General features: G+C 39.1%; 1 protein-coding gene across 5 annotated transcripts in view; it reads right to left on the reverse strand.

The window, feature by feature from the left end:
* sws (patatin like phospholipase domain containing sws) overlaps nt 1-16,655 on the reverse strand; it is a 90,035-nt gene extending 73,380 nt beyond the window's left edge. For all 5 annotated transcript variants that reach the window (XR_011712618.1, XM_071661133.1, XM_071661134.1 and 2 more), the window contains exons 1-6: nt 16,534-16,655; nt 15,561-15,681; nt 13,920-14,014; nt 12,478-12,677; nt 7,208-7,302; nt 4,150-4,505 (exon numbers count right to left, since the gene is read on the reverse strand). Coding sequence is in view for 4 of the 5 variants with exons in the window: in XM_071661133.1 (XP_071517234.1) it covers nt 4,150-4,505; nt 7,208-7,302; nt 12,478-12,677; nt 13,920-14,014; nt 15,561-15,681; nt 16,534-16,602 (936 nt within the window). In the remaining variant the exon portion in view is untranslated. The remainder of the gene's footprint in view (nt 1-4,149; nt 4,506-7,207; nt 7,303-12,477; nt 12,678-13,919; nt 14,015-15,560; nt 15,682-16,533) is intronic.
* Between the last annotated feature and the right edge of the window lie 1,812 nt (nt 16,656-18,467).

Raw genomic sequence — 18,467 nt, forward strand, 5'->3', positions numbered from 1 at the left:
ATATATATATATATATATATATATATATATATATATATATATATATATATATATATATATATATATATATCTTCTTCTTTTAACTATTCGCCATTTCCCGCGTTAGCGAGGTAGCGTTAAGAACAGAGGACTGGGCCTTTTTTGGAATATCTTCACCTGGCCCCCTCTGTTCCTTCTTTTGGAAAATTAAAAAAAAAAAAGAGAGGGGAGGATTTCCAGCCCCTGCTCCCTTCCCTTTTAGTCGCGTTCTACGGCACACAGGGAATACGTGGGAAGTAATCTTTCTCCCCTATCCCCAGGGAAATGAGATGTTTGAGGACAATGTGTGGTGTGAGGTGGTTTGATCGAGTAAGTAACGTAAGGGTAAGAGAGATGTGTGGAAATAAAAAGAGCGTGGTTGAGAGAGCAGAAGAGGGTGTTTTGAAGTGGTTTGGGCACATGGAGAGAATGAGTGAGGAAAGATTGACCAAGAGGATATATGTGTCGGAGGTGGAGGGAACGAGGAGAAGAGGGAGACCAAATTGGAGGTGGAAAGATGGAGTGAAAAGGATTTTGTGTGATCGGGGCCTGAACATGCAGGAGGGTGAAAGGAGGGCAAGGAATAGAGTGAATTGGAGCGATGTGGTATACAGGGGTTGACGTGCTGTCAGTGGATTGAATCAAGGCATGTGAAGCGTCCGGGGTAAACCATGGAAAGCTGTGTAGGTATGTATATTTGCGTGTGTGGACGTGTGTATGTACATGTGTATGGGGGGGGTTGGGCCATTTCTTTCGTCTGTTTCCTTGCGCTACCTCGCAAACGCGGGAGACAGCGACGAGGTATAAAAAGAAAAAAAAAAAAAATATATATATATATATATATATATATATTTTTTTCTTTCAAACTATTCGCCATTTCCCGCTTTAGCGAGGTAGCGTTAAGAACATCAGTGAAGGGGGCTAATGGGAAGGTGATAACAAGTAGTGGTGATTTGAGAAGGAGATGGAGTGAGTATTTTGAAGGTTTGTTGAATGTGTTTGATGATAGAGTGGCAGATATAGGGTGTTTGGTTGAGGTGGTGTGCAAAGTGAGAGGGTTAGGGAGAATGATTTGGTAAACAGAGAAGAAGTAGTAAAAGCTTTGCGGAATATGAAAGCCAACAATATATATTGACTTTCTAAAAGGGGAAACAGAAGAAGGAGTCACGCGGGAAGTGCTCATCCTCCTCGAAGGCTCAGATTGGGGTGTCTAAATGTGTGTGGATGTAACCGAGAAAAATGGAGAGTTAGGTAGTATGTATGAGGAAAGGAACCTGGATGATTTGGCTCTGAGTGAAACGAAGCTCAAGGGTAAAGGAGAAGAGTGGTTTGGGTATGTCTTGGGAGTAAAGTCAGGAGTTAGTGAGATGACAAGAGCAAGGGAAGGAGTAGCACTACTCCTGAAACAGGAGTGGTGGGAGTATGTGATAAGAGTGTAAGAAAGTAAACTCTAGATTGATATGGGTAAAACTGAAAGTGGATGGAGAGAGATGGGTGATTATTGGTGCATATGCATCTGGGCACGAGAAGAAAGATCACTAGAGGCAAGTGTTTTGGGAGCAGCTGAATGAGCGTGTTAGTAGTTTTGATGCACGTGACCGGGTTACAGTGATGGGTGACTTGAATGCAAAGGTGAGTAATGTGGCAGTTGAGGTAATAATTGGTATACATGGGGTGTTCAGTGTTGTAAATGGAAATGGAGAGCTTGTAGATTTATGTGCGGAAAAAGGACTGGTGATTGGGAATACCTGGTTTAAAAAGAGAGATATACATATGTATACGTATGTAAAAAGAAGAGATGGCCAGAGAGCGTTATTGGATTACGTGTTAAATGATAGGCGCGCGAAAGAGAGACTTTTGGATGTTAATGTGCTGAGAGATGCAACTGGAGGGATGTCTGATCATTATCTTGTGGAGGCGAAGGTGAAGATTTGTAGAGGTTTTCAGAAAAGAAGAGAGAATGTTGGGGTGAAGAGAGTGGTGAGAGTAAGTGAGCTTGGGAAGGAGACTTGTGTGAGGAAGTACCAGGAGCAACTGAGTACAGAATGAAAAAAGGTGAGAACAAAGGAGGTAAGGAGAGTGGGGGAGGAATGGGATGTATTTAGGGGAGCAGTGATGGCTAGTGCAAAAGATGCTCGTGGCATGAGAAGCATGGGAGGTGGACAGATTAGAAAGGGTAGCGAGTGGTGGGATGAAGAAGCAAGATTATTAGTGAAAGAGAAGAGAGGCATTTGGACAATTTTTGCAGGGAAATAATGCAAACGAGTGGGAGATATATAAAAGAAAGAGGCAGTAGGTCAAGACAAAGGTGCAAGAGGTGAAAAAGAGGGCAAATGAGAGTTGGGGTGAGAGTATCATTAAATTTTAGGGAGAATAAAAAGACGTTTTGGAAGGAGGTAAATAAAGTGCGTAAGACAAGGGAACAAATGGGAACTTCAGTGAAGGGGGCTAATGGGGAGGTGATAACAAGTAGTGGTGATGTGAGAAGGAGATGGAGTGAGTATTTTGAAGGTTTGTTGAATGTGTTTGATGACAGAGTGGCAGATATAGGGTGTTTTAGTCAAGGTGGTGTGCAAAGTGAGAGGGTTAGGGAAAATGATTTGGTAAACACATCTCTCTTACCCTTTCATTACTTACTTGATAAAACCACCTCACACCACATATTGTCCTCAAACTTCTCATTTCCAGCACGTCCATCCTCCTCCGCACAACTCTATCTATGGCCGACATTGTTGGAAAACGCTATTCCTTCAAACATACCCATTTTTGTTTTCCAAGATAACGTTCTCGACTTCCACGCATTCTTCCACACTCCCAGAACTTTCGCCCCCTTCCCCACCCTATGATTCACTTCCGCTTCCATCCACTGCCAAATCCACTACCAGATATCTAAAACACTTTACTTCCTCCAGTTTTTCTCCACTTAAACTTACTTCCCAATTGACTTGTCCCTCAACCCTACTGTACCTAATAACCTTGCTCTTATTCACATTTACTCCCAGCTTTCTTTTTTCACACACTTTACCAAACTCAGTCACCAGCTTCAGCAGTTTCCCACCCAAATCAGCCACTAGCGCTGTATCATCAGCGAACAACAACCGACTCGCTTCTCAAGCTCTCTCATCCACAACAGAATGCATACTTGCCCCTCTTTCCAAAACTCTTTCATTCACCTTCCTAAGAATCCAATCCATAAACAAATTAAACAACCATGGAGACATGCACCCCTACTGCAAACCAACATTCACTGAGAACCAATCACTTTCCTCTTCCTACTTGTACACATGCCCTACATCCTCGATAAAAACTTTTCACTGCTTCTAATAACTTGCACCCACACCATATGTTCTTAATACCTTCCACAAAGCCTCTCCATCAACTCTATCATATGCCTTCTCCAGATCCATAAATGGGAAGTTGAAGGGACAAGTGGTTGAGAGGGTGGTGGCAAGCATCAAGCACCAGAATGGAGAGTAAAAATGTGGTTTTTAGGAATGGTAGAGGACATGAGGATTAGGCGTTTGCTTTGAAGAATGTGTGCAGGATAAAAGGATTTGTATACAGCATTTAAGGATCTGCAGAAAGCACATGTTTAGGTTGATAGATATGCTTTATGGAAGGTGTTCCAAATGGTGTGAAAGGAGAGCTACTAAAAGCAGTTAAAAGTTTTATCAAGCGTGTAAGGCATGTATGAGCAGGTTCTATGGAGTACGAGTGATTCAAAGTAAACAAGGGTCTGTGATGTCCACACGACTGTTTAATCTACTTATAGACAGCATGGTGAGGGAGGTAAATACAGGTGTCTTGGCAAGTAGGGTAGATATATAGTCTGTTGGGAGCTGGAGAACCTGGGAGGAGAGTCAGTTGTTGCTTGCTTATGACAAGTGCTGGTGGCAGATTTGGCAAGAAACTACAAATGTTGTCATCCGAGTCTGGGACAAAATGGAAGATGAAAGCCAAGAGTACTTGAGAATAAAAGTAAAGTTCTGAATTTAGCAGTGAGGAGACATTAGTTGGGCTGCAAGTCTGAATGGAAAAGTCTTGGAAGAAGTGTTTTAAATACCTGGGAGTAGACATAGGTGAAATACAATATCATTTACATATTTTTGAGGAAAAATATAGTATACTAACCTTGTTAATGAGCTCTGCAGATAGTCCAAGATACTGATGTAGTGCCATGAAAGTGACACGCATCAATCTCGCCATGATGATCTGCACCACTCGAACAAACATATCTGGATATTTCCGAAATGTCTCTTCAAATGCTTTCACAGGAAATTTCATGACAACAGAATCTTCCTCAGCTTTAGCTTCCACAGTCTTGTATGGTTGTGGATGACCAGTTAATACATCACAAAAGGATAAAAGAGAAATGATGGACTCTCCAGGAAGTACTTCCTTTAAAGCAAGAGTTGTGCCATCAGGGTCAGTAACATAAACACTCAGTCGTCCTGTCTGAGCTATGAAGATGTTTTCATCATTTTGACCTATGGACAGAAGGAAAAAGCTGAAAACTTCATGATACACATCAGCTTTTTTATTATTATTTTTTTTTATTATACTTAGTCGCTGTCTCCCATGCTAGCGAGGTAGTGCAAGGAAACAGACGAAAGAATGGGCCAACCCACCCACGTACACATGTATATACATACACATCCACACGCACATATACATACCTATACATCTCAACGTATACATATATATACACACACAGACATATATATATATATATATATATATATATATATATATATATATATACACGTACATAATTCATACTGTCTGCCCTTATTCATTCCCGTCGCCACCCCGCCACACATGAAATGACAACCCCCTCCCCCCTCATGTGTGCGAGGTAGCGCTAGGAAAAGACAATAAAGGCCACATTCGTTCACACTCAGTCTCTAGCTGTCATGTATAATGCACAGAAACAACAGCTCCCTTTCCAAATCCAGCCCCACACAACTTTCCATGGTTTACCCCAGATGCTTCACATGCCCTGGTTCAATCCACTGACAGCACGTCGACCACCGGTATACCACATCATTCCAATTCACTCTATTCCTTTCACACCTTTCACCCTCCTGCATGTTCAGGCCCCAATCACTCAAAATCTTTTTCACTCCATCTATCCACCTCCAATTTGGTCTCCCACTTCTCCTCGTTTCCTCCACCTCTGACACATATCCTCTTGGTCAATCTTTCCTCACTCATTCTCTCCATGTGACCAAACCATTTCAAAACACCCTCTTCTGCTCTCTCAACCACACTATTTTTATTACCACACATCTCTCTTGCCCTTTCATGACTTACTCAAACCACCTCTCACCACATATTGTCCTCATACATCTCATCCACCCTCCTCCGCACAACTCTATCTATAGCCCACGCCTTGCAACCATATAACATTGTTGGAACCACTATTCCTTCAAACATACCCATTTTTGCTTTCCAAGATAACGATCTCGGCTTCCACACATTTTTCAACGCTCCCAGAACTTTCACCCCCTCCCCCACCCTATGATTCAATTCCGCTTCCAAATCCACTCCCAGATATCTAAAACACTTCATTTCCTCCAGTTTTTCTCAATTCAAACTTACCTCCCAGCTGCCTTGTCCCTCAAACCTACTGTACCTAATAACCTTGCTCAGCTTTTTTACAATTCATAATTTCCCTATATTCAATATGCATAAGGTGTAATGAGAGAGCTCCAAAAGTAATGACTAATTATAAAGTAAGCCTTGGATTCATGCAGCAAGTTCCAAGGTGTATTTACAATTGAGGATGCATCACCCCATCACTAATGAGACAGAGATATGACTATCAAAAATATTAGGTCTGCCCAAAAAGATGCAAGTCACACAATGAAGGGCCCTGATCCATAAAAGGTACACATACCTGATGAAATCTCGTAATGTGTCCTTTAGGAATGGACAGAAATATCTTACATGCTACTCGAGAGATTTAACCCTTAGAAGGAGGCGTTATACACTTTAAAGTAGTCAACCTCTTATGTGAACAAACTGTCAGTAACCTCTGCCTCAAAGAAAATCCAATGGCCTTTAATACTTGTACTGGTATCCCACACACTTCCAGACATAATAGGCCTAAACTTTTTCCACAAACTGATCAGCATATGCAATATCAAGGATGCTTGTACCAGATCTGTGTTTTTCTCACCACAAAAGGGTGATCAATAAAATGGCTGGCATGTTTTTCTTTTGAAAAATATTAGATCTTTATCAATTATGTTACCAAAATTCTGCAGTAACCCAAGATTATATGCAGATAAAGAAAAAAGTGGGCATGGTTGTTATATAATTTCCTCCTACAGAGGTCTACAGAGACGACTTTTAAGCATGCCAACTCCCCATCCCTCGAATGATTCCACTAAAATGACTCGCTTCTACAAATTTCTTTCGTTATTGCTCATCACTTTCCTCAATCTGATTCATAACATAAAAGTTTCTCAATACACTGGGTCACCCAATTATCTATATGTATATTTTTCAGAAGGTCACCAAGTAAGCATGACCTACAAGATGACAGCCTTGCACTTATAGTGGCAGTTGTACGAGTATCAAAATGGGCAGAATTTTCCTCACTCTTTCTTGGCAATGAGATATCTGTATAGGATACAATACGTCAATGGATAACTAAACAGAGGCAGCAAAAGTTAAAATGTGATAAGGAATAGTCCCTCAAGGATCATCATATGTCTATGGGAAAAGATTAATGATTAAAATACATTAGTTCCTTTAGTACTCATTACATTCATCAAATCATGAAAATATAACAGCCACTCAAACACTTTGGCAGTTCAACAAATGACCAAAGTATCCCTTTCATTTCCTGCTCACATCCATTGACAGACTGAGCTTTTACTATATACATCCCCAATCTTCTCCCTTCTATATATCTCAACTAATTCCTTTAATAATGCTATACCAAATAACATCAATATCATCAAACTGGCATTTCATCTTTCCTACCAAGCCCTTATCCACCTTTCTTTTGCTATTTCTTGCTATTCCCTTTGCCTTCTTGAGGAGTGACCAAGCATACTGCTGATAAACTGCCAACACAGCAAAAATTCAAATGTCTGTGTTCTCAAATTCACAATGAGCAAAATAAAGTTACTGGACTTAATCATACAGTGAAACCCAAATAATTTTACAATTTACTTACCAACACAAAATAAGGTTTGCCCTTTAAAGAGATGAACAGTCTGGACACTCTTGCACAGCTCCATAAATAATGGCATATCAAAGTACCCAAAAACTCTGAAAGAAAAAAATCAAAACCATATTCAACATAAAAACAATCAAATTCTATCAAATGATGTAACACTTTATATAATTTCCTTACAAACTAAAAAAGTAAAGGATCTTAAACCCTAAATCCAAATGACTATGTTAGTTACTTAATATCTTCTCATAATATAAAAGATGTTTAACAAGCCCTTCTCAGGTAAGGTAACACTGTACTAAAACTCCATAAAAATACATTCATGTTGCTCCAATGAAATAATATTGCAGCACAAGTAGAGGGATATAGACAGAGCACCAAGAAACTTGGAAACACTTTTGATGGGAGAGAGAAATGTGAACATGGCCAGAATGACCAAAAATTAATGAGAGTCAGTAACCTCAAAAACTGAGCACATATCAATAGATCTATTTTGATGGCATACTAATAACAGCATTGGACAAGGAGAGGGAAAAGTGGGTAGCATCTGGAGATAAAATTGGCAACGAAGCATCTTAACTATGAAGGACCGAGTGCAAATGTGCATGACAAGAGTACAAAGTAGAAGGTAATGTCTAAATTAATTCATATGGTTTATGAGGAAACTGTCTTATATACCGAGAAAAGCTTTAAAAATCAATGGCAGGGGATGCCATTTTTACTCATAAGACAAGCAGTAACAACAAACATGCCATTGAAAGTCTGGGCAAATTAAAACAGCCAGAGAGTATGATTCAGTCAAAAAGGTTCAGAAAGGGTAGCACTGTATAGCCACAAACAAAGACAGAAGATTGGCAAGCAAAAGAGGACAGACAACATGTAATTGTCAGACAGGCAAACAGATGGATAGAGTTGGGCAGCCTAAGAAACTAAATGCATGTAAGCACAAGTCTGGAAGGGGTAGGTTAGCTTATGACTGGGGAAAGTGAGCAAGTAAGTGTACAGGGTAGCACAATATCTTTTACTTGGTGTAAAATTATCTAAAGAGTACATTACCTAGCCTTGAAAGTAGGCCTGGGATGTGATATTTGTGAACATAAGTGTGCTGGATTACCACCTTTACAGTTAAAAACTTTTCGATCAAAAGACTTAAAAAAATTAAGAATGACTTGCTATAAATAATTAAGTGTACATATATTCAACATACATATGCATATCTCACGAGTATTTACAGTAATACCCATTATGTACACATGTGTTGTTATGCTGCTTATTACCCACATGGCTTTAACCATGCCAGTCAAAAGGTGAGAAGTCAAAGGCAAGAAAAAATTAATAATTGACTTTGCATTTACAACACATGAGACTCAGGCCTGATCCCAGGGTCATGAGAAACTGATAAGGTGTAATATATTAGAATATGCAAAAGCTGGTCACTGACAGATCATAACCTAGATTTAGTTAACAATTAAGGAAGCTGTTCACTTTTCATTACTTCCATCTCTAATATACAGCAATCTTTCCTTTAGAGGTGCTTGTTATACTGAAATATACAATCATTTCCTTTCTTGGCACTTCTGGACTCAACCTGCTTGTGTTTATGCCATGAACAAAAAGTCATCTTTTGTAAGCTGCAGCACTGTCTATTGACAAAAGAAAGTACAGTCTTATTGAGGAAAAGCTCGCTCTAATGAACCAATCACTTCCTTGCTACTGAAAGGAGCAACGCCTCTTATTTCACTGATCAGACCTCTCATACGACTATGCAGCCTTATCATCAACACCCGAGAGCACTGAGGGAGACCATAATTAGTCAAAGGCTCCAAAAATCAAGCCAACTGAAAACCAAGAGCATTTTTTTAAGTCTGCCCTTCCTTCCAGATCAGTGTCTACTGAAAGTAGCATATCAAATCCAGTACCAAAAAATTTATCTCCTGCTTTCAGTCTTGGAAGTTTATATATGTACTATTACTTACTACTGAACCACCCATGCAAATGATGGAGTGATTTAGAATGATTTGTATGCACATAACTGTAGTGTGTTCCTTTAAATAATTATTTCAACATCTATTTATGCTTATTCTCAAGTATTTTTCACCAAAAGATCCCCCCTTCCCCCATACAGTCCTTTAAATGGCAGCTTAACTGGCTAAGTAGCACCAGAAACAGATAAAGATACAACTTCTTTCACACCTCTTCTCTACAGTTGTCATATATAATTCAACAAAACCAAAGCTCCCCATTCACAACCTAGCCCCATAGACCTTTCTGTAGTTTCCTCTGCCCACTTCAAGAGCTCAATTCAGCCCATTTAGAGCAAGTCGCCTACCGTATACCACATTGCTCCAATTCACTATCCATTGCATAACACACCCTCTACCACATTCAGGCTCCAAAATAACACCAAAATAATCCTGTCTTATTGACATTTTAAGTATGCCCAGCTATTTATATTTGTTCAATGGTTAGAAGCTAAAAAACAAAAATTCTTCAGAAGATTCATATTTTCTCAACAGACACATCAAGCCTTCTAATGCCATGGCAAAGCTTAAAAGAGGCCAAGCACCCCCAAGAAAATGCACAATTATTTTTCAAATTAATCTGAATATGAAAATCTTTTACCTTTTCAGTCAGCATCAGAACTGAAAATGGTGTACCTTGAGAATGCTTCAATCTGAATGATTCATATAGTATTTAGCTACTCAAATTCTAGGTTTTGCTAATGCCTTTTGCTTAGCAACAGCTTTTCATATTTTCTTTTCTTTTAACAATGGAAGCTCTAGTCATGGACAAAACTCCACATCAAAGCTGGACCTTACTTGAAATATAGAAATGTTAAAGAAAAGGAAAAAGAGGAGACAAGGAAATATATTTACGAATTTTGGAGGAAGTGAAACACCATTCAAAAAGTTCCAGGTCATAGTTCTTGTAAATCACTCAACAAGGTAGATACTTCCAAAGTTTCAAGGTGTAGGGAAAGGAACAGCTATCAAAAGTGCCCTCCCTTGAATAGCCAATGGTTAAACAGTAACCATAAGCAGCCAGCTCTCTGGAACAATACCCAAAATAGTACCTATAGAAGAGAAAATGTGAAACGACATTGCAATGTAGGGCAAGCGAGATAAGTTTTGACATTAGACCAGCAGAGTTGATAAGTCAAATCTCTTTTGACTCAACTCTTAAGTAAGGATGTAGGGCTAGAACCACCCCCGATGTGAGATCAGCATTCCATACAAGAAAGAATTAATCCTTTGCATAAACAGAGCAACTGTTCGGAAGAAAAGAAATTCCAGCATCTAAACAGTACTTGCAGTTTCTAAGAGTTAGACCTAGCTACTCCAGTAATTTGGGGTTTAAGATAGTGTGGATGTTACATTAATAACTATGTTCAATGAATCAAAAAGTGGAATTACAGAACTGTCAAAGGAGATAGGAAAGTCGAGGAAATTTCATGAGAGATGAGCAGAAACTGGGTCTTGTAGGTATTAAACCCAACCTGACTTCATTTACCCCATGAAAAATAAATAAACCCAACCTGACTTCATTTACCCCACTGAAAAATAATGTCCAAATCCGAGTTAACAGAATTTGTGTTGAGAAGAGATGAAGAGCAGAAAGGGCAACTCAGGATGTAGGGTTGTGTCATCAGCGTTTCAGTGCATTTGGTTATTTGCAGAAGAAAGGAAATTATTAAAAAAAGAAAAAGACAGGAGAGAACCTTGAGGAAGACTGCTGTTGATGTAGAAAGGGGGAGAGGCTAATCCACTAACAACCAGGAGGCTAAATAAGATGGAGCAAAGCAAGACTGGGAAGCCAAAAGAGGGGAACTTAAACATGAGATCCCAATGCCACACCCTGTCAAAAGCTTTGAGTATATCAAGGGCAACTATACAGGATTCCCCAATGATGCTGAAACAGTCGTTTTTCCCATGGCATATTATCATGCACAGCTGATAAACCATCAGAGTATTCGTCCATCAAATCAGTATACTTCTAACCTTTTACCAGTCGTTTACAAACATCTATTTTTTTTAAGCAGCATTATAATTACTTGCTTACATTTCACTCCTTTGTTAGGAAGAGGACTATCAACTGATGTCTTGCTACACTTAGACACCATAACTGATAAATGCTTAAACTATCCAAAGATAGAGTTAGTAGATAAAATGAGTGTGAAACTATTATGGCAGTAAGCAAAAAAAAGTCAGAAAAATTTTAAACAATGCCACAAAGCACTGGGAATTACTGTAGTGGCACAAACTCACAAAAAGGCAAAAACATTCCATATAAAATCACATGGATACCTATTACTACAATATACATTTGTACAATAGTATAGTAGAAATTCGGGATACAAGAGCTTTCTACTTATCTGAATGCCTAAGGAGAAGGTCTTACAGTCACATCTACACATAACCAGTATGTACTAATCTTTATTGTTATTAGTGTGACTAGGCTCTGCCTTCAAACAGTAACACCATAAGTGGAGAATTACCTTTAATGAGGATGTATCATCATTAATGGAGAGAAAGAAGTAGAGCTTCATGGAGGAACTTCCTACTCCCAAAGATACACACCTTACCCTGCTCCTGCATGGAGCACAGCCATGAAGCTGGAGGATCCCCATAAAAGGGGTCCTAGGTTTGCATAACTAACAACCTAAGCTTATGATTGTTTGCAGAACAAACTAATTCTATTATCTTTCAATGAATTTCATATCTTTGTCCTACTCAATATATATGTATCAAATGTATCCACAACATGTTATCATATTGCCCCAGGACCCCCTTCAAAAAATCCAAAGGCTCCAAGGCTGCACTAAACCCAGTAGCAGGGACAAGATGAACTCCTTTAAAGCGAGAAGTTTTCCGACTAGACTGTACACTCTTGTCAAATAACGATGATACAGCCCTGCCAAAGGTGACTTTTCACCTACAGCGTAACCTTATGTAGGCAGCTTCCAGTTTAACCTTGCCACACATATTAAAAAAATGTGTAAAATTATGTTTAAACAGTGTACATTAGCTTGAAAAGATGACATTAGATATTCCACAATGTTTACATATATAATGTATAGCATGCAATCCATGAAATAATCATCCAAGAATTTTAAATCAAAGTTTTTAATTTAAAACTAACCCTACATCCTGAGAATGGCCCTTGACATTGCAATAAAAAAAACTGTCTAGCAAAATTTTCATCCCCATTTCTCTAAACTGCAATGTCCTAAAACAAAACATCCTGAAAAAGATAAAGAAAGAGAATCTCACCTGATATTTCTGAGCATGTAGACAAAATCTGCTGGGACAGCAGGATCAACATGGATCAGGTCTTCCTGCATATATTCTACAGGTGGCTCAATCACCTCTAACTGGGGGGATTCTCGATCATTACGCCCAAGCAACTTTCGTGCAATGCGTTTGGCTAGGAGTCGAGATGCCACAGGACGAGTTGGTATGTTGGCTTTGACCTAAGAGGAGGAGATACACATATAAATAGTCCTTCAAAATAAGTGGTCTGTCACCTCTTTACTTCTTCCTGGTTTGATACCATTTTCCCATCAGCTCCCTTCACTGATGACACATTCATTCTCTTTGTACTATTCATCTCCTTCCAAAACATTTTCCTGTTCTGCTTCTCTTTAAATCCTAGAACTTTTACTTCCTCGTGGTAACATCCATTGTTACATTCTATTCAAGATTATTGCCCATTGTTACCCCTACAACTATCATCCTGCTGCTTTGACTTCTAATACTTCCAAAGTATTTGGATGTCTTCTCAACTCGCATCCTGAAACATCTTGAATAATACGGTCTTCTCTCTGACCACCATCATAACTTCCATGAGACAAGATACACAAGTGATATCCTTTTTCATCTAATTATTGCCTAGTTATCAACAATAGAACATCTTAAAGAATCCTATGAATTAATTCTTGATAAATCAAGAGCTTCTGACCAGGTGTGGGATCAGGGTCTTATCTCCAAGCTCCCTTCTTTTGGCCTCCCCCTCTTTTTGCGTTCCTTTATATCTTGCTCCTCTCTGTTCAACCTATGTCAATGCTTGCTAGTGGGTCAACCTCATCCCCTTTAACTAACAGCAGCATCCCAGAAGGGTCTCGATCTCCTATACTCTTCCTCCTTTTCTTTTAATGATTTTCTTTCTTCACCAGATAACCAAAAATACTTATATGACAACCAAACACTTCTTTCCTCCACTTCAGTAAAATCCACTCCAACCTCTCTTGCTCAATCAGCATCTCATCTCAACACAACCTCATCTATAAACTCAGAAATGGAGATTATATCAATAGGATACATAGAATCTGGCTAACACATGTATATAGTTCAGTCTCACTAATGAAAGGTTTGTTCATAAAAGTTACAATGAGCATCCAGTCAGTCTTGCCACATCATCCATGCTATCAACATGTCTAAACTAAAGTCATGATTTGTGACACTTGTTCCAGAAAACCCCTTTTTGCTCTCAAACTGTCTTTACACTAGTAAATACATAATCATGATATGTAAGTATTGAAGATACTGCAGTGTTAGTGAAATCTACTCCATCAAGGCCACCAGCACCATTTTTGTACAAGATTATGCTACTGTACCATGTTCTATTACTGTACATAAAGGTAAGCACACAGCTATTTTCTGACATGCATATACAATATTGTATAAATATATGCAACCTTTCCTCAACAATTTACCTTCCGAAGCATTTTACGGCCGTAGAAATATATTTTGTCACGTTTGCGGAACCGTGGCCGAGTTCCAACCCCAACAAAGTCTTTGACATCATCAACTGTAAAGCAAAAGAAAAACATACAAGGTATTTGTGTGAAAAAGTCATAAAACATATCAAAATACACAAAAGAAATCATGGTATGTTGACATTCTAATAAAATATATCTCCAAGTAACAAAGAACCCTTTGCCTTTTGTATCTATTTAATATGTTATTTACGTAAGTTATGAGGAATGAAATCCCATTTCTTTACAGAAGGCTTTCAAGGATTTTATTTGAAGTTCAGCAAATGGGGTTTCACACATTAAAATCGGTCTGACAAAGTTATGGCTGAGGGAACAGACCCTTCCTTAGGAGAGTATTTTAAGAACTGATGAATATGGGAGAAGAGAAGGCAGAAGTAATGCATGCAGGGTATGGAGGATGGAAGGAAAAGGATGCAAGTGCAAGGGCCTATAACAAAAGTGGGTAAGAAAAGCAATAATGAGGCTGAAGGTACAAAAGACATCTGGAGTGAATGGGATTACAGCCGAAATGTTTAAGTATGGAGGAGAGAGTGCGATATGTAATTTAGCATGAAAATAGAAGGTTGTGCCTGAAGATTGGGTGAAAGTAAGTATCATTGATCCTTTATTCAAAGGAAAAGGTGCAAAGGATGTATGTAGCAATTACAGGGCAATAAGTCTCTCTTAATTATACCAGGAAAAGCGTATGCAAGAATGCCGACTGATAGAGTGATGGATGTGACTGAACACAGAAGCGAAGAGCAAGGGAGTTTTAGGAAAGGTAGGGGATGAGTGGATCAGATTTTTGTGGTAAAGATGACTATGGAAAAGTATTTAGTGAAGGGTAAGAAGTTGCTAAATTCATCATAAACTTTAGTTCTTCACCAGTCACACAAGTGACATCATCTCTTTCTAAAATCACAATCTTCCTTTTTCTTTTTTTTCTTCGTACCTAATTGTTATGTCCCACATTAGTGGGAATGCACCAGGAACAGATGAAGGAAGGCCACATTGGCTCATCCACTCTCGAGTTGATTTGAGTAATGCATCAAAACCATAGCCCCTTTTTACTTGCATTTTTTCATTATCCTCCTCCTACACAAACCATTCCAGCAGTCTATAATTCTATCAAATTCTTCATTTGAAATAACTACCAACACAGCATCATCTGCATACAAAAATGGATACAATTCCTATTCTAGTTTCATTTTTTGTTAACTGTATTTTGCAATACAAAAATGGTGACGTTTGAGTGATTAAAATAAAATGTGGGAGTGTGTTATGGCTGTATTATATTCTTATGGATGACTGATGTGAGAAGACTACGGTAGGGTGATAATGATGGTTCAGTTTTACACTGCTATCACATATCTTAGTCTCATCTCATACTGCCTCAACCATAAAACTATTACAGACCACAGTGACATAACACAACCATGATGCACTACCACATTTACTTTTAACCAAACAGTGATAGCAACACAAAGACAAAACAAAGCAAAACTTAATACAGAAAATTATAAGGATAAAAATTACTTTAGATGCACTTATTATACATACACCATATACATGCCAAAAATAAATCATTCCAATATTTACCTTTATTCTTAAGCTCTCGTTTAATTTCATCTGTTATTTCTTTGGGGGATGTGATGTGAAGACGCCTGACTGCTAGCACTAGGAGAGCTAAAAATGTACATGCAACCAATAAGACTGCAACCTGTAAGAAAAAAAATAGGTTATTCTGCTTTTCTCTTAATCAGCTTTCACTAAAATGTCATTTCGGCAAAGTCAACAGTTCCTGAAGCACATCTGATATAAAACATTTTACAAATTAGATATGCAATAAACCATCAAAAGAGACATCCAATAAACCTGAGGAATTTCTCTTCCACACTGACTTAAGCCGGACAATTTTTCACAAAAAGTCAAGTCTTATAGGGATTCCAACTAACTTGCGTGGTTTAACAGCTTCACTCATCAAACTAAGCACTGCATCACCATGAAGAAACCGACACATACCTGAGGCAGACCCAGTTTTATAGTTCTAACTCAACTATATCTCAAGTAACTAAAGACAAATACCCATCACTCTACACAGAATGGTCAAATTTACCTTGCCGCAAGACTGTTTGCCTTCCTTGAAAGCTTGATATATGTTCTGGTGAAACATTAATGCGACTGTAATTCTATGTTGTAAGATGGACATACAGTATTATCAAAAAAGGGTTTTAAAAAATTATATATATTTTCTTGAATGACTTGAGGTTCTACACTTGCTTCAAAACCTGTCTAGCCACTACACCACCATCATTTCTTTTACACAAGAATAAAACTGGCGACTCCTAACATGGATACACGTCACGTCGTCCTCAATTTTTGTCCTTGGTTATCTCAATCCTTCACCATCTGTTCCTACAGGTTCTGTCACCATACAGCCAATAAATAGAGCAGAACAAGAGTGGAATCAGCTGTTCCCATCACCATCAACGACACCAAGACCTATCCGTAGTAATGAACAGCTCCATAATTCAGGAGTAGTAAAGGCTGATTAAGTTCCATAGGCACTCACCGGGTGTTCTAGGAGATATAAGGGGAGCTCACATTGTATGAACTCTACAAATTCATGGAAAGAATCCATTTTGACATGACTTCGTCGCGAAGGCCTCCCTCCTCCACGACACCCAAAACAAAAGTAAGACCTGTTCGTCTGGCTGACTCCGACCTCACCTTCCACTTTTCAGCGGACATCGAGTCATTTATAGCCCTATTTAGTCTCATATACCATCTATTTCACTCTATTTTTAATTTATTATATCTAACACTATGACATGATACGAAATAACATATCATGAAGGTTAAAAAGATATAGGGAAATGATGTTAGGAGAAAATCGAAGGTCGTGGGACAATCGCGGACTCCACTATTCGCTCATTCAGGGTACAGAATGCACTATTTAAAGTGTCAAAGCCTTATACAGCAGAGATACATTGTCATATTACATCAGTCTGACCAAAACAGTATACGACAGAACAAACTACATTAGTCCACTTATCTACCACCATGGTTTAGATACTACACAGAACAGAAACAATATTACGAAAACACCTAACAATTACACGACACCGCGTCGTTTAACACTGACGTATGACTGACATTAACAATCTCTCTCTAATTATAACTATAAGTTCATATATTCAATTCAAATTTATACATATACTAGGCAGGGAAAGAGGAGAATCGTGATATAGACGTTAATTACCAGGAACATGAGTGTGAAGTGTTAGTATTCTCTTGCTTTCCTTACATAATAAATCTAGCTGGCTACATTATCAAGACTCGAGATTATCTCGCTGATAAACATACCCTCAAAGAATGATAATCTGTAAACACTTAAGTTCATAATCTCCTTTTTCGTTTCAAGAAATGATACTGAACGATTATTTCCGAGAACACTGAAAAAAATTGCTGTTATTCAGGCATAGCGGTGGGTACTCAAGTACTGGCGCCGAGTAAGTGAAGCACGTTCACTCAGCACACTCACAGTCCTCACCCATGAGTTCACAGTACCCAAACCGTGCCAGCCATCTCCAGCGGACTCATTCACCTCCAACAGCATTCGAGTTCTGTTGGTGATAAATCCCCAGAGGACAAGGTCAGTGGCACGAGTCTTTATGAGCACGGGTCGTCGTCCTGCTCGCCTTGTGTCACCACGGTAGGTTCTCAGGCTACGCTGGGTGCAAAGTCCTCCAGCTAACTGACAAGCTTATCAGTAACTGACGGACAATAGATGCGTTAGTAATCCAGAAAAATCCCTATTTTCCTCCCTCATTTTTTGCTCTGCTGTGTATTGTTGATGATGAGATGAGCTAGGCTGAGATGAGATAGCTTGCTGAGGTTCTTTAGTAAGGCAGAAGGTAGGTGGCCTCCATAATTGTGATGCAAAGGGTAGATTGCATCACCGAGATCTTGTAAGAAAGGCAACAGAAGTCTTGATAATGTTCCACAGAATTTCTGTCGGAGATGGCCATGGGAGAGCAGGTACCAAAGAGCGGCAGCTGGAGAGCTGTTGAGTTTCAGAATCACAAGGTGAATCAAGACGCCTTGTATGGCTTTTACGTAAACATGAGGGAGGAAGTCTGTTGATAACTGATGATTTTCACAATGGTTCATTGTAGCGGTCGGTAAGGTACACCAAGGAAAGGTCTTTGGGGCCTGGTTGTGGACAAAGGGGCTGAGGCTCCGATGGAGTACAAGAGACAGCCAGAGAATGGATTTTGAGCGAATGTGGTCCCTCTACGTCTGTCCCTGGCGCCATTTCGCGCGTTAGCGGGAAAATCCTCACTTGCCCCTTTCTCTGTGCCTTCTTTTGGAAAAGTAAAAACGAGGGGAGGATTTCCAGCCCCCGGCTCCCACCCCTTTTAGTCGCCTTTTACGACATGCAGGGAATACATGGGCAGTATTCTTTCTCCCTTATCCCTAGGGATGCGATATATATATATATAT

The sequence above is a fragment of the Panulirus ornatus genome, chromosome 73 (genome assembly GCF_036320965.1).
Source record: "Panulirus ornatus isolate Po-2019 chromosome 73, ASM3632096v1, whole genome shotgun sequence".
NCBI lineage: Eukaryota > Metazoa > Arthropoda > Malacostraca > Decapoda > Palinuridae > Panulirus > Panulirus ornatus.